At 37.3% G+C, this 15,475-nt stretch overlaps 1 protein-coding gene and 1 long non-coding RNA gene across 11 annotated transcripts in view; one reads left to right on the forward strand and one right to left on the reverse strand.

Annotated features, from left to right (window-relative positions):
• The window catches only part of LOC128027564 (rap guanine nucleotide exchange factor 2), a 101,734-nt gene that overhangs the window by 29,301 nt on the left and 56,958 nt on the right, over positions 1-15,475 (reverse strand). Inside the window, exon 1 of one of the 10 annotated variants that reach the window (XM_052615294.1) lies at positions 5,993-6,223. The exons of the other annotated variants lie outside the window; for them this stretch is intronic. Coding sequence (XP_052471254.1) covers positions 5,993-6,052 — 60 coding nt within the window. The 5' untranslated portion in view covers positions 6,053-6,223. Of the gene's footprint in view, positions 1-5,992; positions 6,224-15,475 lie in introns of those variants that run through there. 10 annotated transcript variants of the gene reach the window in all.
• LOC128027566 (uncharacterized) lies at positions 7,452-14,122 on the forward strand. The gene is made up of 2 exons (XR_008186759.1): positions 7,452-9,876; positions 9,990-14,122. It is a non-coding gene; the product is annotated as an uncharacterized LOC128027566 (long non-coding RNA).

A 15,475-nucleotide genomic window follows, 5' to 3' on the forward strand; every position in this document is an offset into this window, starting at 1 on the left:
GTTCTGGAAGCACCAGAACAGACTCAGAGTGATGTGGTTCAGTATACACTATCAGGTCAGCAGGTGCATTCAGCACTGGGATAGCAGCAAAGCGCCTCACTCATCCCTTCGCTTGTGTTCCTCAAGGCTATTCCCTGGAAAGTCCTGGATGGCCACAGAACTGTCAGCTATGATACACACATCAGCTCTCCTCTCGCTTCCACTGCAGGAAAGGAGCCATCAAAACCTCCACCACGCCAGTAAATTCACTTCTCACAAGTGTAGATGTGCTTTCCTTCCTGCTGTCATAGAAACAAGCAGTGGGGATGTTCATTTGATGTTCATTTGAACTGGTTGACTGCTAACTGACGATTAAGAAATTTGGCCGATTAATACAATCAGTTAAATGGTTTAAAAAGTCATTTATTTTCAGTAATTTATCAAAATATTTAAAAAGGTTTGCTGCATTGTTAAAATAGGCTATAAAGAGAGAGAAAAAAACATATGTTTGAATGACTGTATTTTATTATGATAATGAACAGGATGCATTGTCAATGTAGCAAAGCTTAACTTTGTGCGCGTATGTGGCGCCAGCATAATCACTTGAGTTGTTTTTCTTCTAACAGTGGAAGCAACTACACCTTTTAGTCAAAGATAATTGAAATTGTAAATGGTTTGCCTTTATTTGTGTACATTCACAATAAAAACAAATCTTTGTGCGTAAAATAAGCCTAAAGAAAAATAGGATTCTGCATTCTACCATCTGTTTCCTTTCGCGTAGCAAAAAAAAAAATTTCATTATTTATTATTCAAGTAAAAAAAAAAAATTATTGTATAGGCCTATTTATTCGCTATATATAGCCTAGCTTGATTATGTTTTTCTCCACTCGCAGATGCGCTGCAGGTGCATGTTGTGATATGAAGATCATGTGAATCCTTATGTTCTGTTGTTTGTTGCATTTTGTGCATGTAAAATTAATCCCCGGGAAACAAATATTAGTATTGTTAATGTCACAAACCACTTTTCTTTTTTAATTTAATTCAATTCTAATTTAAAATAATCTTGTCGGTTAACGGTAAATAATCTGGTAACAAGCGTCGGTTGTCAGTTAGGAAAAATAACCGAAATAAACATCCCTGACGAGGGAACAATGAAGCAGTTACCAGCTTACACTGAGGGGAGAAGCAACTGAGCGATGCCATCTTCAAGGGGTCTTTTTGTTTGTAAATGAGGGTGATTTGCACGTGATGCTTCTTACAGGAGTTTCAACTGCATAGTGTATTTTAACATCATCTTCATTACGATGACAAGACCTTTCTACAGAAATACATGTACATTGTTTAAGAACAGACAAATGTATTTTTGTTTGAAGTGGAAAGTCACTGATATTTTTAAATGGTCTTTAGGTGCTTTGAAGGAGAAGGATGGTGATAAGACTTAAGGCTGGTTCACACGGCAGGATAATTGGGCCGATTTTAGCCCCGATTCAGCCCTTCCGACAATCTTAGGATGCTCCGATTATCGTAAAATAATCTGATCAAATATTCCTGCCATGTGTGGTGTGTTAAGACTAATCTCCTCTGCTCGGAAGAATGTCGGGACCGCTCCGATCTCAAATCGGGGATATCCAACATGTTGGATTTATTTTGCCCGATTTCTTCTCGTGTGTGGTGTCCCCCGAGGACAAACAATCACGCAGCCTGTGGACTGTGGCGTGTAGCCAATCAGAACGCGAGGTGACGAGGCAGTGATAGTACCGGGAAACAAAATCAAAACAGCCGGCGTATATAATATAACAAATACAAATAAAGTCGATGGGCATAACTACATCCACAACTGCAGTCCACCAGAGTACATGGAAACTAATATATGAACGTTTATTTCAACGGTTATTAATCTGTGTAGTACGTAACAACATTTCTATGAGATAAAACAACAACTTATCTCCATATCATGATATAGCAAGATGCATGATATAGTCCATGCTCGCGTCGTCTCCACCTCTTTGACCATCGCCTTTTCTTATTTTTCTTATGTTTTTTTTCCCGTTAAAAACAAAGCACAAACTATGGCCACTGCATCCTCTTCGTCCGCCATGATTGTTTACTCTAAAGTCACGTTTGATCTCGAGGGATTTTGCGAGATTTCCCGTCTGACCTGGGAATGCTCGGGAGTCAAATCGGTTCGTGTGTGATGTGTTGATATTGCCGTGTGGCTGCACACCACACACGGAGCGACCAAAACTGTTAGACCCGTGATTTTTTATCGCCGTGTGTGGGGTCTCTCAGGTTTGGAAAATCTGCCGACAATTTTAAAATCGTCCCGTGTGAACCAGGCCTTAACCTAACTCTCTATGCTGCAAAAAAATCTGTGGAATGAACTTAAACATGGAAAAATGTTAAACTGCGCTAAGAGTATAATTAAATTAGCCAAAACAGTTAGCAGGGGAAAAGAGGAACTTTGTGCAACAACAACAGCTGTTCCAATTCTGCAGAAATCTCCTGATTTGGCCCTGTGGGTCGGCTTATGACTGAAGAAGAGAATACAAGATTACAAAGTGTTTCAAGTCCTAAATATTACACAAATTGTCCATGATGTTTAATTTATCTTCCTAACACTTTGTATGATCTTCTTATAAAATACTTCAGTTTCATAAATCTCATGGCCACAGGCAACACACAAATATTATCTCCTTCCAAAGATTCAACCCGCTAATATACACAGTTCATTTTATGAGGCGCTTCACTGGCAAGAAACGGAACTGAAGACTAATGAAGTTTATTCTCTAAGGTGGGGTGGTTAAAGCAGTATTAAAAAAATTATATTTGACCCATATATTTATAAATATGAGTTTGCGGGCTGAATGGAATGTAATGAGGCTGTGTACTGCAAAATAATGGCAAGACAACACATCTTTTCATTCAGTTATCCTCACATCAAATGAACCGGTTCATCTAATGAATCATTCAAAATGACTCACAAACTCGGAAGGTACTGGTTTTGCTGATGAATCTTATGAATCCTTCACTGCACAAACTTATGACTCAACATCACTTACTGAACTGTAGGTTATCAGTACTTTAAGTTTCATTAATATCCATGACTGTCAAAAAAAAGTGATTGACATATTTTTAAAGTAGTTTTTTATTATTTATATATCACGCCGCCCCATTCAAAAACAACAAAATCACCATGCATTAATTTGGAGGGCTGATTCTACATAAACAGGGATATAAAAAAAAATATATAAAAAATAGTCCAGCCAAGGATTAATGATAGCATAAGCTCCTCAGGGCAAAATTAAATTAAAACTCAAATGTAAATAAATTACCAAAACTGATCCATTTATCAGCAACAGCCCAGCCCGTTTTGACTCTACATACATCTTTGGTATGCAAAGACATCATTTGGACAAAATGTTGGTAGCGTCAGCAGTCGATATACATGTGTCAATAGCAATATCCTGCCTGCCTCCCATGCCCACCCAGGGGTCCGCTTCTGTCCTTTAAGTGCCCTTTTCATGTCACTGCTGCACATAATAAAGACTAAACTCTCCTACCACACAATTTAGGTTAGGCCTCTGTCAATTAAACCCAAGAGGCTTTTAGTCAAACAGCGCACAGGTCACAGAGAGCACGCTAAACTCGCAGGGGTCCCAAATATCACTCTTGTGATGCCTCTGGGGGAGTTTGTGAATAAATGAATGGGTTTAAGGCAACATTGACCTTTCACACTTATCTGTACGAATGCAAGTCCAAAAAAAGATACCGCAGTCTTAATGACCTACATAACCAGACAAGAGTGCAACAAAAATAGCTTTTTGAAAGTAGGAAATCTTATTTTTTCTCACAATTGCACGCATACTTGTTTCTAACAAAACCCTACCTGCTGTAAAGCATTTAAAGTATGGATGTGTGAACCTGTAGCTTATATTCGTGTGATGAGCTCATGTCTGTCAAAGCAAAAGGTGTGACATTATAAAAAAAAAAAAAAAAAAAAAAGAGCTGATGCTGGAGGACTCAAGCTGCAAACCTATCCCATAATCCTCAGCATCGCTCTAGAGTCCTCTCACTTTCCTGAGCTGAGAGGATCAAAAGATTAAAGCGCTTCGGCTGGGCGTCAGATTAAACAGAACCAATATTCTCACAAATACACGCCAATATATTTACTACGCTAATGTAGGGAATAAAGCTACGGAAAACGACAACTTCCTGATATTCAATGAAGTGTGTCTGCAATTAAACTCTCCAAATTCTGATCTCTTTAAAGATGCAAATAAATTATGATAAAAACATAAAAAAACATTAAGACCTTTACAAAAAGAGGAACAAAGGCTAAATTATATATGAAGGACTTTTGTACTTCAGTTGCAGCACAAACTATATGACTTTGAATAATTATTGCAGCTCAACAGGTAGAGTATGATACGAGCAATACAACTTACCATCCCAAAAATAAATTCCATTTTACTATATACTCAAATGGAATTTTATATATATATTTATTTATTTTTACTGTTCTACAATATTACAGTTTTGCTGTATATATTCATCACATAAATGCAGCCTTGGTGAGCATAAATGACTTAATCATTAAAAAATTCTTACTGACCTCAAACTTTTATTGTTTTTACTTAGGAACCAAAAAAGTTTTTTGACTTCATTTGAAGCTACTATTCTAAACAGCAGCCACACCTATACAACTATATGAAACAAAGAGGTATAAAGCATAATATGAAGAATGCATGAAAATAACAAAAATCTTGCACTGGACTGAATTAAAGAAAGTATGAAGAGGAGGAGATAATGAAATCAAAATGTTGGAATACCTGCATTACATTTAAAAAAACAAAAATTCTAGATAGAAAATAGCTGCCCAGTGGAGTTACCAAGATGGCCACTGAGTGAACTAGCATGCATTAAGGGGAAAATAATATTATAAAAAACATAAATTCGGTTCTGACATCTGATCAATACATTTTTCTAGTTATGCTAATACTTTCACACTGACACCTGTTCACAGTATCACTGCAAATTGCACAGTGAATTGTTGAATTTGTTGCATAGCAACACACAGTTATGTCAGGGTCTATGAAGATGTTCGTAGACCAGCACATGTTTTCAGGGCTTGCACAAGGCCAGATGAACACTAGCACATTATGGTTGACAGAAGATCAATTCATTTACAGCTAAAAGTGCTCATCATTCCACTCAGCAGTCCAGTGCTGATCGCTTTCCGATGCCACCCATGTGCAAACACCACCGAACGTGATCACTCACTCGCGCACACACACACACACACACACACACACATGTATGTGAACAAGCATTGAGGCATTCAACGATGTATTCAGCCACAAACGGCTTCATGAAACGCAACATATTGAGCTGACAGCATCGCTCAGCGTTGTCATAACTCCTCCCACACTCAAACACTCACACACAGTCATCATAAAGCCATTTAAATCTAAAACTGATTGCAAAAAGCTGTGACAAGTACGGCACGATCTTGGCCATTTCATCATTTGGTACACACACGTCTGAGCGTGTGCGGGGTGACGGGGGGGCGGTGTGCACATGGACGCCTTCACACACTGACACACATTACACTAGCAGCGGATGAATGAGGTCGTGGCACTTGACAGCCTCTCATAAAACAATATTCCAAGTGATACAATATAAATATACATAAAACAACATAGTCGAGCGATACAACACAGCGCTACACTAGACTTGCATGAAATGTCAATTAAAACATATCTGCATACATGCAATTAACCCTTTAAAATAACAATGAATTCCAAGAAACGCTGTTCGAGACACAGAAATATGCCTTTTGAAACCGTATAGAACTCATTTATCTTTCTGCAATGAATATAACATTAGCCATTCAATGCATCTAACGCTGTTCCCATCCATCCTAGATCATGTTCGGCACATCAGGCTAATCTGATGAGCGAATGCTGGTAGTATTTTGAGGAGAGAGAGCTAGCAATGTAAGGTCGATACTTACGGGGCTTTTATCAGCCTGGCTGGAGACTCCATGGCCGCCACTACTAACTAATGGCTTCATAATGGAGGTGCAGAGCCAGGGCGAAATTTAAGCATCCTGCTAGTTCCCACTAATCTTTCCCTCTCTCCCCCCTCCAGTGAGTCTTCCCCTGTCTCTCCTGCAGGGGAGAAGAGGAGAATCTTTCCCGGGGAAGGAGGGGGAGAGAGTATGTTCACCAGAGATGATGCACTTAATTTGAACAACACTGTTCCCAGTACAAAAAAAAAAAAAAAATATATATATATATATATATATATATATATATATATATATATATATATATATATATATATATATATATCTCAACGGTTTTCCTTGTCAAGAACACAGCATCTGTCCATCCACTGGGTCCGCAAAAAGGGGATGAATTAAAATAAAAGGAAAAAGCGCAGTGCAAAAGGAAGAGAAATCCCAGCAGCAATGAGCAAAAACCCAATCTTCCGTCTCAGGTAATTAGGAAAGACTCTCCCACCAGTGATGACCAATGCCGATCAACGCCGTTAGAAAAAATGAGGGGAAAAAAGGCAAAAATGGCTGACAGCACTTTCACTCCCTCCCCATCCTCTTCCTCTGTCTCTTTCGTCTCCACGCAAACGGTTTTATGCACCATTAGCTGAGGCTGTGACCAGAGAACCAACCTCACGCATCCTGACTGTCTTTGTTAAACACTCCCGGTTCATTTGTGTCCAAAGCAGGGGGTGTGTGAGTGTGTAAGAGAGAGCGAGATTGTGTGTGTGTGTGTGTGTGTGTGGTGAAGGAGTGGATGCCGAGTTGCCATATCCTTCATACCAGAGATGGGACCAAGTCCCCATGTCTGCTTCATACTGATATTATATTATATTATTACATGATTTCTTGTTTGACAATTAATCAAGTTATAGCAAGAGTGAAATGTGTAACCTTATGTGTGCTGTATTTCTTTTCCTCAAGATTAATGTCCACATATTATGTGTGTGTATCCAACCGTAATGATAAGACACTTGCCAGTGCTAGAAAGCCTTGAATTTTAGATAAGTTCTCAGTGTATGTGTGTTAGTATCTGTCTGTACAGGGAGAAGCTCAGACAGTCCCAGGACAAACAATCAACTGCCAGTGTCCAGCGTATCAGATCTACGTCTTTGGAGAGTTTTATCTAGGTTTTGGAACCAATCAGAATTTTGTTGACTCATGTATTGACGCAATTAGTATCCTCTGTCAGGGTATAACTGTGCTTGATTTTGTATTGTACTGGGGGCGGCCTGCGAACTCCTTCGAGAGTGTTGAAGCTGACTTCTGCTGATGAAATTGCAAACTATTTTCTTCAAGTAAAATTATTATTATTAATTGAACTCATCTCTGAGTCCTGGTCTTCATTGCGACATATCTGGTCCTTGGGTTTTAACTGTAAATTCCCCAACAGTTAATGGTGGAGAATGCGGGCAATAGTTCTTTGGTGACATCCCTGATCAATCATCAAACCAAGGTAGGAAAGATTTTAGATTTAATATTATTGGTTAGGGACTGTCTGTAAGTGGAGGGGGTCGAGAGAAGGAGGAACGATAGACTCACTCAGACGTGAGGGGGTAGACACCAGCTCCAGGGTGGAGTAAGGTAAATTGGTGTCACAATATACCTGTAAATAAGTAACCTTGTGAGTATAAGGGGTACAAGTACACATCGGTAGGTCTTGATATAAGATATTTAGAGATGTGTACAGTTACAGAGGGAACAGGTGCACACCTATAGGTCTTAGAGAGAGACGTAAAAATTTTCTAGGTGTGCACAGTCCAGGGGGGGACAAAAACGCATTCTTAACAGGCATGTGAACCCGTAAAGGGCAGTGCTGGGTCAAGCACCGAGGGACAAGGGACACATAGAGCCGTAAATAGGCAGTGCTGGGTCAAGCACAGAAAGCCGAAAAGCACGAGAGGCCATAAAGGGCAGTGCATTTACGGCCAGGGAAGCCAAAGTAGGGGTATGGGAAATCCCGAGAAGAATGTAAGACGCTAGACGGGGGTTCTAGTCGTATCTCGCTCTTCCAACTCTCGATCACCCACCATTACAGACGGGGGCGCCCCGAGCTTAGAAATAGGCCAGGTCAGTGGTTAGGGAACAGAGTATCCAAAATTAGTGTTTAAAAATAAATAGTGATAATTCATATGTGCACCTATAAAAAATATAGGGATATATGCAAAGGGAAAGTATTGATTGATCTGGGATGCCTCAGGAACAACCCCAAAAGAACTAAAATGTAGTTTTCATGACCCTGATTGGATTGGACCAGTATATGGAAATTCTGGAATATACTTTGCAGTTTCATCACGCAGAAGTCAAGTGCTGTTGGTAAGATCGCCGCCTCAATATGTTTTTGGTTTATGATAGAAATATGACTGACAAATTAGGTAACCTGGTAAGCCCTGATAGAAATAATGAAACAGAAGAGAGCAAATGCTGTAAACAGTTTGGCTCTGAAGCTCTGACTTTAAAAATATTCTCTGAATTCATTGAAAGAATGGTCAGTCTGAGCTTTGATTCTGATTGGAAAGTTAAAACTAAAAAATGTATTGGCTTTAAACAAAGACAGAACCAGAGAAATAAACATTTATAAATGTATGTGCCGATTTGTTAAAAATAATCCCCGAAATAACTGAGTGCTATATAATTGTTGAAAGTCCTGACAAGGAATACTGAACAGAATTCTGGGTTAGTGAAAAAAAAAAACAACTGAAGGCACACAAATTGGCAGTGGCATTTTGGAAAAACTTAGAAGCTTATGTTTTGCTTTAAAAAAGATAAAATTACTTTGACTACAATGAAGCCGTTGTTTTATCTCATGCTGGCCCCCACCATGACTCTGGCTTAAGCTTTAAAAGTACCAGAGACATGTTCTGAGTAAAAAAAAAAAAAAATGTAATTCCTATATTTACTAATGTTTGGCCAAAAGAGTAATTTTATTGTTGGATTGCAAAATTGTAGTCACGCAGCATCATAAAAAAAAGAAAAAAAGAAGAGAAAAGAAAATTATTTTTTGTTTATGAGATGATAAAGTTGTAAACAAGTAACATAAACGGGGGTTTCAAAGTAACTTTGAAGACAGCATGCTAGCAAGACCCAAAGTAATATACCTGGGTCAGATAACCTCCGACAGATTTAAAACCAATGTTGAAATTCAGAAGCCATGGCCAGAATTAAGTGAATGGATAAATACAAGTTGATGTAAAAGTAATGACAATGACTGCAAAGAACTTTGAGAAACATTTGAGTTGCGAAAATAAAGTAAAAATACAAATATAAAGATGTTTATTTTTAAAATGCATATAATTTCTGACAAGTTTTAAACTGGGCTAGAGTAAAATGATAGTACGATGAAATTATGTTAAAAATGAATGAAAATGCATTGTTACGAGTCCTGAATCCCTCAGAGTTCTCTCTCTCTCATTCAAAGTAAGCTAAAATGCCGTTATCTGAGCTTGTGTTTAAGTGATAAGATATTTATAGTACAGCACAGTGTTTCAGTCAAATCATAGGCACTGAGATGCTAAAGGACATGATAAAAAGAGTTCAGATTTAATGCATTAAGAGGGCAATTGGTAGTTAAATGTTCAACTGCCCAATGCATGTAAGAAATAAGAGATTATAAAAATAATGAATAACAATTTAGGAGCAATTGTTGAAGAGACATGAGGTCTTTAAAATCATAATACAGACCCTGAGCTATAGATGTAATAATTTTGAATAGTTAAACAGTTGTATTGCTATTTGTTCTATGACCAGTAACTTATCTGTCTTATTTTTAGTCTCCACCACCATACAGGGCCTGATGGCTGCAGCTACAGAAGCAACAGAAAATTACAATGAATGGACGGGTGTGAAAAATAAATTGACTGAGTGATCTCAGCATGATAGTTTGGAGGTATCCAATTGATTTTAGGGATTAAATATTAGTCTGATTAATTCTTTTCCAATGTTTTAACACTAGTAGGTGCTGTCAATGGCTCTCATGGTTCTTGAGTGCACCTTTCCTAAGCTGCAGGAAATACTGGATTCTGGAAGAAGACTGTCGAGGATGTTGCAACGGGAAAGAGCGGTTACCAGTGTGCATGAGGTGATTTCTCAATGACGGGTAAGATCCTCTTCTGGCCAATAGGGGACAACCTAAGGCAGGGGGTCACCGCCACTGGGCACCTGCCCTGAAGGGAGGTGTTATATGTGAGATGGTAGTGGAGTTGAGCAGATGCTTGATAGGCCTAGAGCATCATTAAGAGGGGAACTGTATGAAGTACAGCAATCTGCCTCAAAATGTGAGCTCCTCCAGACCTGATCACCAGCAACCGCATTCCTTGACTGATTGTTGTGACAAGCGTCCACAACTTGATGCAACTATGCCAGTGGATCACACCCTGAGGACAAGGAGCTTATTTATAAAAAGTTAATGGCAATGGGCTTTCAAGAACCATCTGAGACCATGTGATGACAGCCATTATTTTGAGACAAAAATTTCTTATGAGGCTAAAATGATATTGAACTAATATGTCTATATCATAGTCTTTACTCATGCAGGTCATTAGGCTTGGCATAAGATGATAACAAGATATGGTGGTGGCTAAAAATGAAGACTGCTTCTGCTTAATCAAGAGATGGTTTAGATAACAAAGGTTAAGGGAATTAAGCATGTAAGGTAAAAATAATTTTAAAGAAATGTTCCTAGCATTATGTATTTTAAACAGTTTAAACTGAGATTTTAGATCTAGAAACTTTGACATTTTTAACTTATTTGAATAATTTAGGGTTATATGTTGTAATGAATTTTATATTATAGTCTAAGTTAAAGTTTGGCAAAAATTGTCAAAATAAATAAATAAATAATATTTTGCACAGTAAGAGAGAGAGAGAGAGAGTGCTTGAGTGGAGGCAGGGATAGTGCTCTTCTTCTATTATTGGCCTGCTTAGAAAGAGTAACCAAAACAGAGCAATAATTTTAAGACCAAAACAACCCAGCTGATTTTTCTCAAAATAAAAATCATTAATGAACAGGCAAACTTTGAGATTAGATAAGAGATTAGGTACAAACTTGGTAAAATGCACAGACAATGTTTGAGTTTAAATCCTTCCGATTTAATACCAAAAGGAAAACCTTAAATATGAGCTGTTAAAATATAAATGTGTTAAGTATGTGCATGCATGAGGATGGCTATATATATATTATTGGGGGACAATTCTGTTCCTGTTTTGTTTCAATTGAGTCACTAACCTCTGGAATGAGTGTTTTATCATTACAGATGTGTTAAGTGAAATTACTTTACAGAAGTCGATAATTCTGAGTGAAACTAATGAAAAGACAATGCCGAACATGGGACAAGCTTTAAGAGGATTGGTTATCCAGCTCTGTCTGCTACTGGTAATAATGACTTATTTGGTCTTTTATAATACTGATTTAAATCACTCTCTGGATTAATATGTTAAAGAGTGTTTATATGATTGGATTTGTGAAATTTAAGTTTGCCGTCCAAAATGGGTTTAAAATCCATGCCTAAATTTAAATGAGGGTCTAAATTTTAACAAGTTAACACTTTGTTGTTTGAATGGTGAAGGTAAATATTTTAGACTTGACGGCAGAAAAACAGTGACAGATTGGCCAAGTCACTAACCAAATTATCCAGAGAGCACCCTCACATAAAGAAGCCTGGTGGGAAAACAAAGGAGTGAATCCTGCTTGTGTAATATAGTGCAAAAGCTTTATGTAGTGGTTTATGTAGAACAGAGATAAGTTGAACAAAAACGTGTGGATAGCCCCTTAATGGAGCAAATCCATAACAAGAGGTTTGAATTAATTGAAATAGCACAGCAAAAAAAAAAAAAAATTATAATAATAAATTTTGTTTAAACAACACAATTGTAATAGGCTCTATGGAGCTGCTTATGAACACTTGTCAAGTCAAATTAATATTGTGAACACTGACAGGTCTTTTTGATAATGTATACTGTTTCAATACAGATTTACAGAAACTGAGGATGTCTCTTTAATAAATATTTGGCTGTTTAGAACTAAGTAATAGTATTGTTCATTTAGTAATAATATTGGGAAATCTGTCTGCTCTTTTTCAGTTTATAATAATTTTGAGTAAATTAATATCACTGCCAAATGACAAACATGAACGAGGGTTTTTTAAGACATTGATCAAGTAGCTGATGTGTAAGCATTTCTAACTGACAAAACAGTGAGAACTAAATTGACTTAATACGAGGTATTGAGGATTTGCTTCTGAATGTGTCATTAATATAGTCTGAGTACAGTAATATGGTATGATAATTGACAAGACTTACATTTAAAAAAAAAAAAAAAGGGTAATAATAAGGCAATGAGTATGGTTAACAGTAATGTCCTGGTATAAAATACATGCATGACAATAAGTGGATAGGTTAGTTGTATTTTTGAAGTTAGACACTTCGATACTTAAAATGTAATTTTGATCAAATGTTGTTAACAATGACAAGTTTGAATTAATGGTTAATGTATGTTTAAACAGCATGTGAACTATGATGACTGCAAATGGATTCGTGGTGAAAGTAAAACTTAATAAAAGGGCTATTAAGTAATAAACTAGGAACTGCTCTAGGTTTTCGAGGAAATAATGATTATGATTATTTTTATTTTTAAAGATGGCTCAATATTGATCTTACTTATTTTTGGTTTGTTTATTTTTGTGTTTTTAACACCAAGTTTGGAATGAAAGGGTAAAATGGATATTCAATCTCTATAATTGTACCATTGATCGGGAAAATGATAGATTTTCATAAAATAAGGGTATCTTTACTGGGATTTAGGTTATAAGCAATGTCTGTATTTGGTATCTGTGAGGTGACTGAGGGTCTGACATATGTCAGGAATGCAATAACAGTGGTTATTCATTTAGCCCGGCTTGTAATGAGTTTATTTTACTATATGACCAAATTAACTAAAATTCATCATAGTTGTATAAGACATGTTAAAAGAAAACAAATAAGACAAATATCCTTCTTAAGGGTTAAATTTTTTTTTTTGAATTGGTTATAGTGTATGCGTTTTTCTTTAATGATTTGTTAAATCTGGTTAATGAATATGCAAATTTAGTCTTAAGGCTGTTGGATAAATGTTTGGTTTTAGAGGGTAAGTGTGAAGTAGCTGTAGTAGGAAGAGAGGTATTTACAAAGATATGTTGATGAAAGTGAGGACACTTTTCCAGGTAGAGGGACACACAGAATGATTCACTGGAAAAGACATTATGTGAAGAAAGACTAGTGCAAGTGCCGATATTGTGGGATTAAGTAAGTAGATTAATGTATATGGGAAATAAGAATGTATATGGGAAGTATTTTGTACAAAATAATGTGTTTATTACTAGAAATGTCAGCCAGTACCAGAGATTTTAAGTATGCACATGTTTAAGTTGACCAACAGCCTGCATTCTTAGCATGCATCACAACGACACCTGACCTCATTTATTAGACCAGATGTGGGGTATTAGACCCCACATTGATCTAAAACGGGGGACTGAAGGAGTGGATGCCGAGTTGCCATATCCTTCATACCAGAGATGGGACCAAGTCCCCATGTCTGCTTCATACTGATATTATATTATATTATTACATGATTTCTTGTTTGACAATTAATCAAGTTATAGCAAGAGTGAAATGTGTAACCTTATGTGTGCTGTATTTCTTTTCCTCAAGATTAATGTCCACATATTATGTGTGTGTATCCAACCGTAATGATAAGACACTTGCCAGTGCTAGAAAGCCTTGAATTTTAGATAAGTTCTCAGTGTATGTGTGTTAGTATCTGTCTGTACAGGGAGAAGCTCAGACAGTCCCAGGACAAACAATCAACTGCCAGTGTCCAGCGTATCAGATCTACGTCTTTGGAGAGTTTTATCTAGGTTTTGGAACCAATCAGAATTTTGTTGACTCATGTATTGACGCAATTAGTATCCTCTGTCAGGGTATAACTGTGCTTGATTTTGTATTGTACTGGGGGCGGCCTGCGAACTCCTTCGAGAGTGTTGAAGCTGACTTCTGCTGATGAAATTGCAAACTATTTTCTTCAAGTAAAATTATTATTATTAATTGAACTCATCTCTGAGTCCTGGTCTTCATTGCGACATATCTGGTCCTTGGGTTTTAACTGTAAATTCCCCAACAGTGGAGGGGGGGGAAGAGAGGGGGCTTTGAATAGGAACCTCCTCCCTCCTTCAGTGATGTTGAAAGAGCGCCGCTGGTGCCTGCTATACTACATACATACACACCACCACACATACGGGTAGTAGACACACAACAACATCTTCTCCAGGGTTAACATTAATATGGATAAGAAAAATATAGGTTCTGTAACTGCTTACCATTTCAAAAATAAAATCGTGGCTTTTAGACTGTCTATGATGCCAACAATTATACTTTAATTCTAAAAGCTGGCAAAAATATCTTTCAGCCGACTTTTTTCTTTAGCCCTTTCACACTGCACGTTGAACCTGGAAAATTGCCGGAATATTGTCGGAATCACCTTCTGTGCGAGAGCAAACATGTCCCGGGATTGATCATTTTGAAGGCAGATCAACGTTCGCGACAAAAATATGTGCAAACTGTAATGAAGCAGAGATCAGTTAGCTCCTAACTATCTGCGCTGAAGCTGAGATTGTTTGCCAGTTTAAAGGAACTTTAACGTGTCTAGCGTTTTCGACTCGTACATTATAAGTCACGTCCTGATGTCACATGTCATTACGGGACCTTACGGGTTGTGTGCAAATGCACGCACATATTTAAGGAAATCACTGGCAGTGTGAAATAGGGCTGTCACTTTTGAGAAAAATCTAATTTGAACGGATATCGGATATCATGCTACGTATTTTTATATGTCATGTTCGAATGCATATTCGAATATTGAATAAAAATTCACTGCCCTAGTGCGAAAGGGGCAAAATCTAGCGACCCAGGAACAATTGCCGGGACACATTACCCGTGTATTTTCCGGAATCGCAGTGTGAAAGGGGCTTTAGTGGAACAAACCAAATGTAGTGATGATATCATCTTGAACTACATTTTTTATTTTTTTTTGTTCAATCGCATACTCTCTTTGGTACTAAAAAAATTACAGTCCTTTTGACATGTCTGGCCCGAACCTCTGTTTTGACTAGGGAATATGTATATATTTAATGTTTTTTTGTTTTGTTTTGTTTTTAATGTTCCTACTGTATGAGAACATTCTGTGTGGTTTCTCAGAGAGCGGCTCGGATGAGAGAGGCGGGTTCTACAGAGCTCATTTGCATTTAATGGAAAATGCAACAGAATGGCTTGCTCTGAAAAGAGCAGTTTTTGACAGGGTAAAAAGGGTTCTGTTTTAAACTACCATTAAGAAATTATATATATATATAAAAAAAAAACTATGTTACAGACTTTTCATCAAGACCAACTTTTGGAAAATGGTCATCCGAT

Source organism: Carassius gibelio, chromosome A14, assembly GCF_023724105.1.
Source record: "Carassius gibelio isolate Cgi1373 ecotype wild population from Czech Republic chromosome A14, carGib1.2-hapl.c, whole genome shotgun sequence".
NCBI classification, from domain to species: Eukaryota; Metazoa; Chordata; class Actinopteri; order Cypriniformes; family Cyprinidae; genus Carassius; species Carassius gibelio.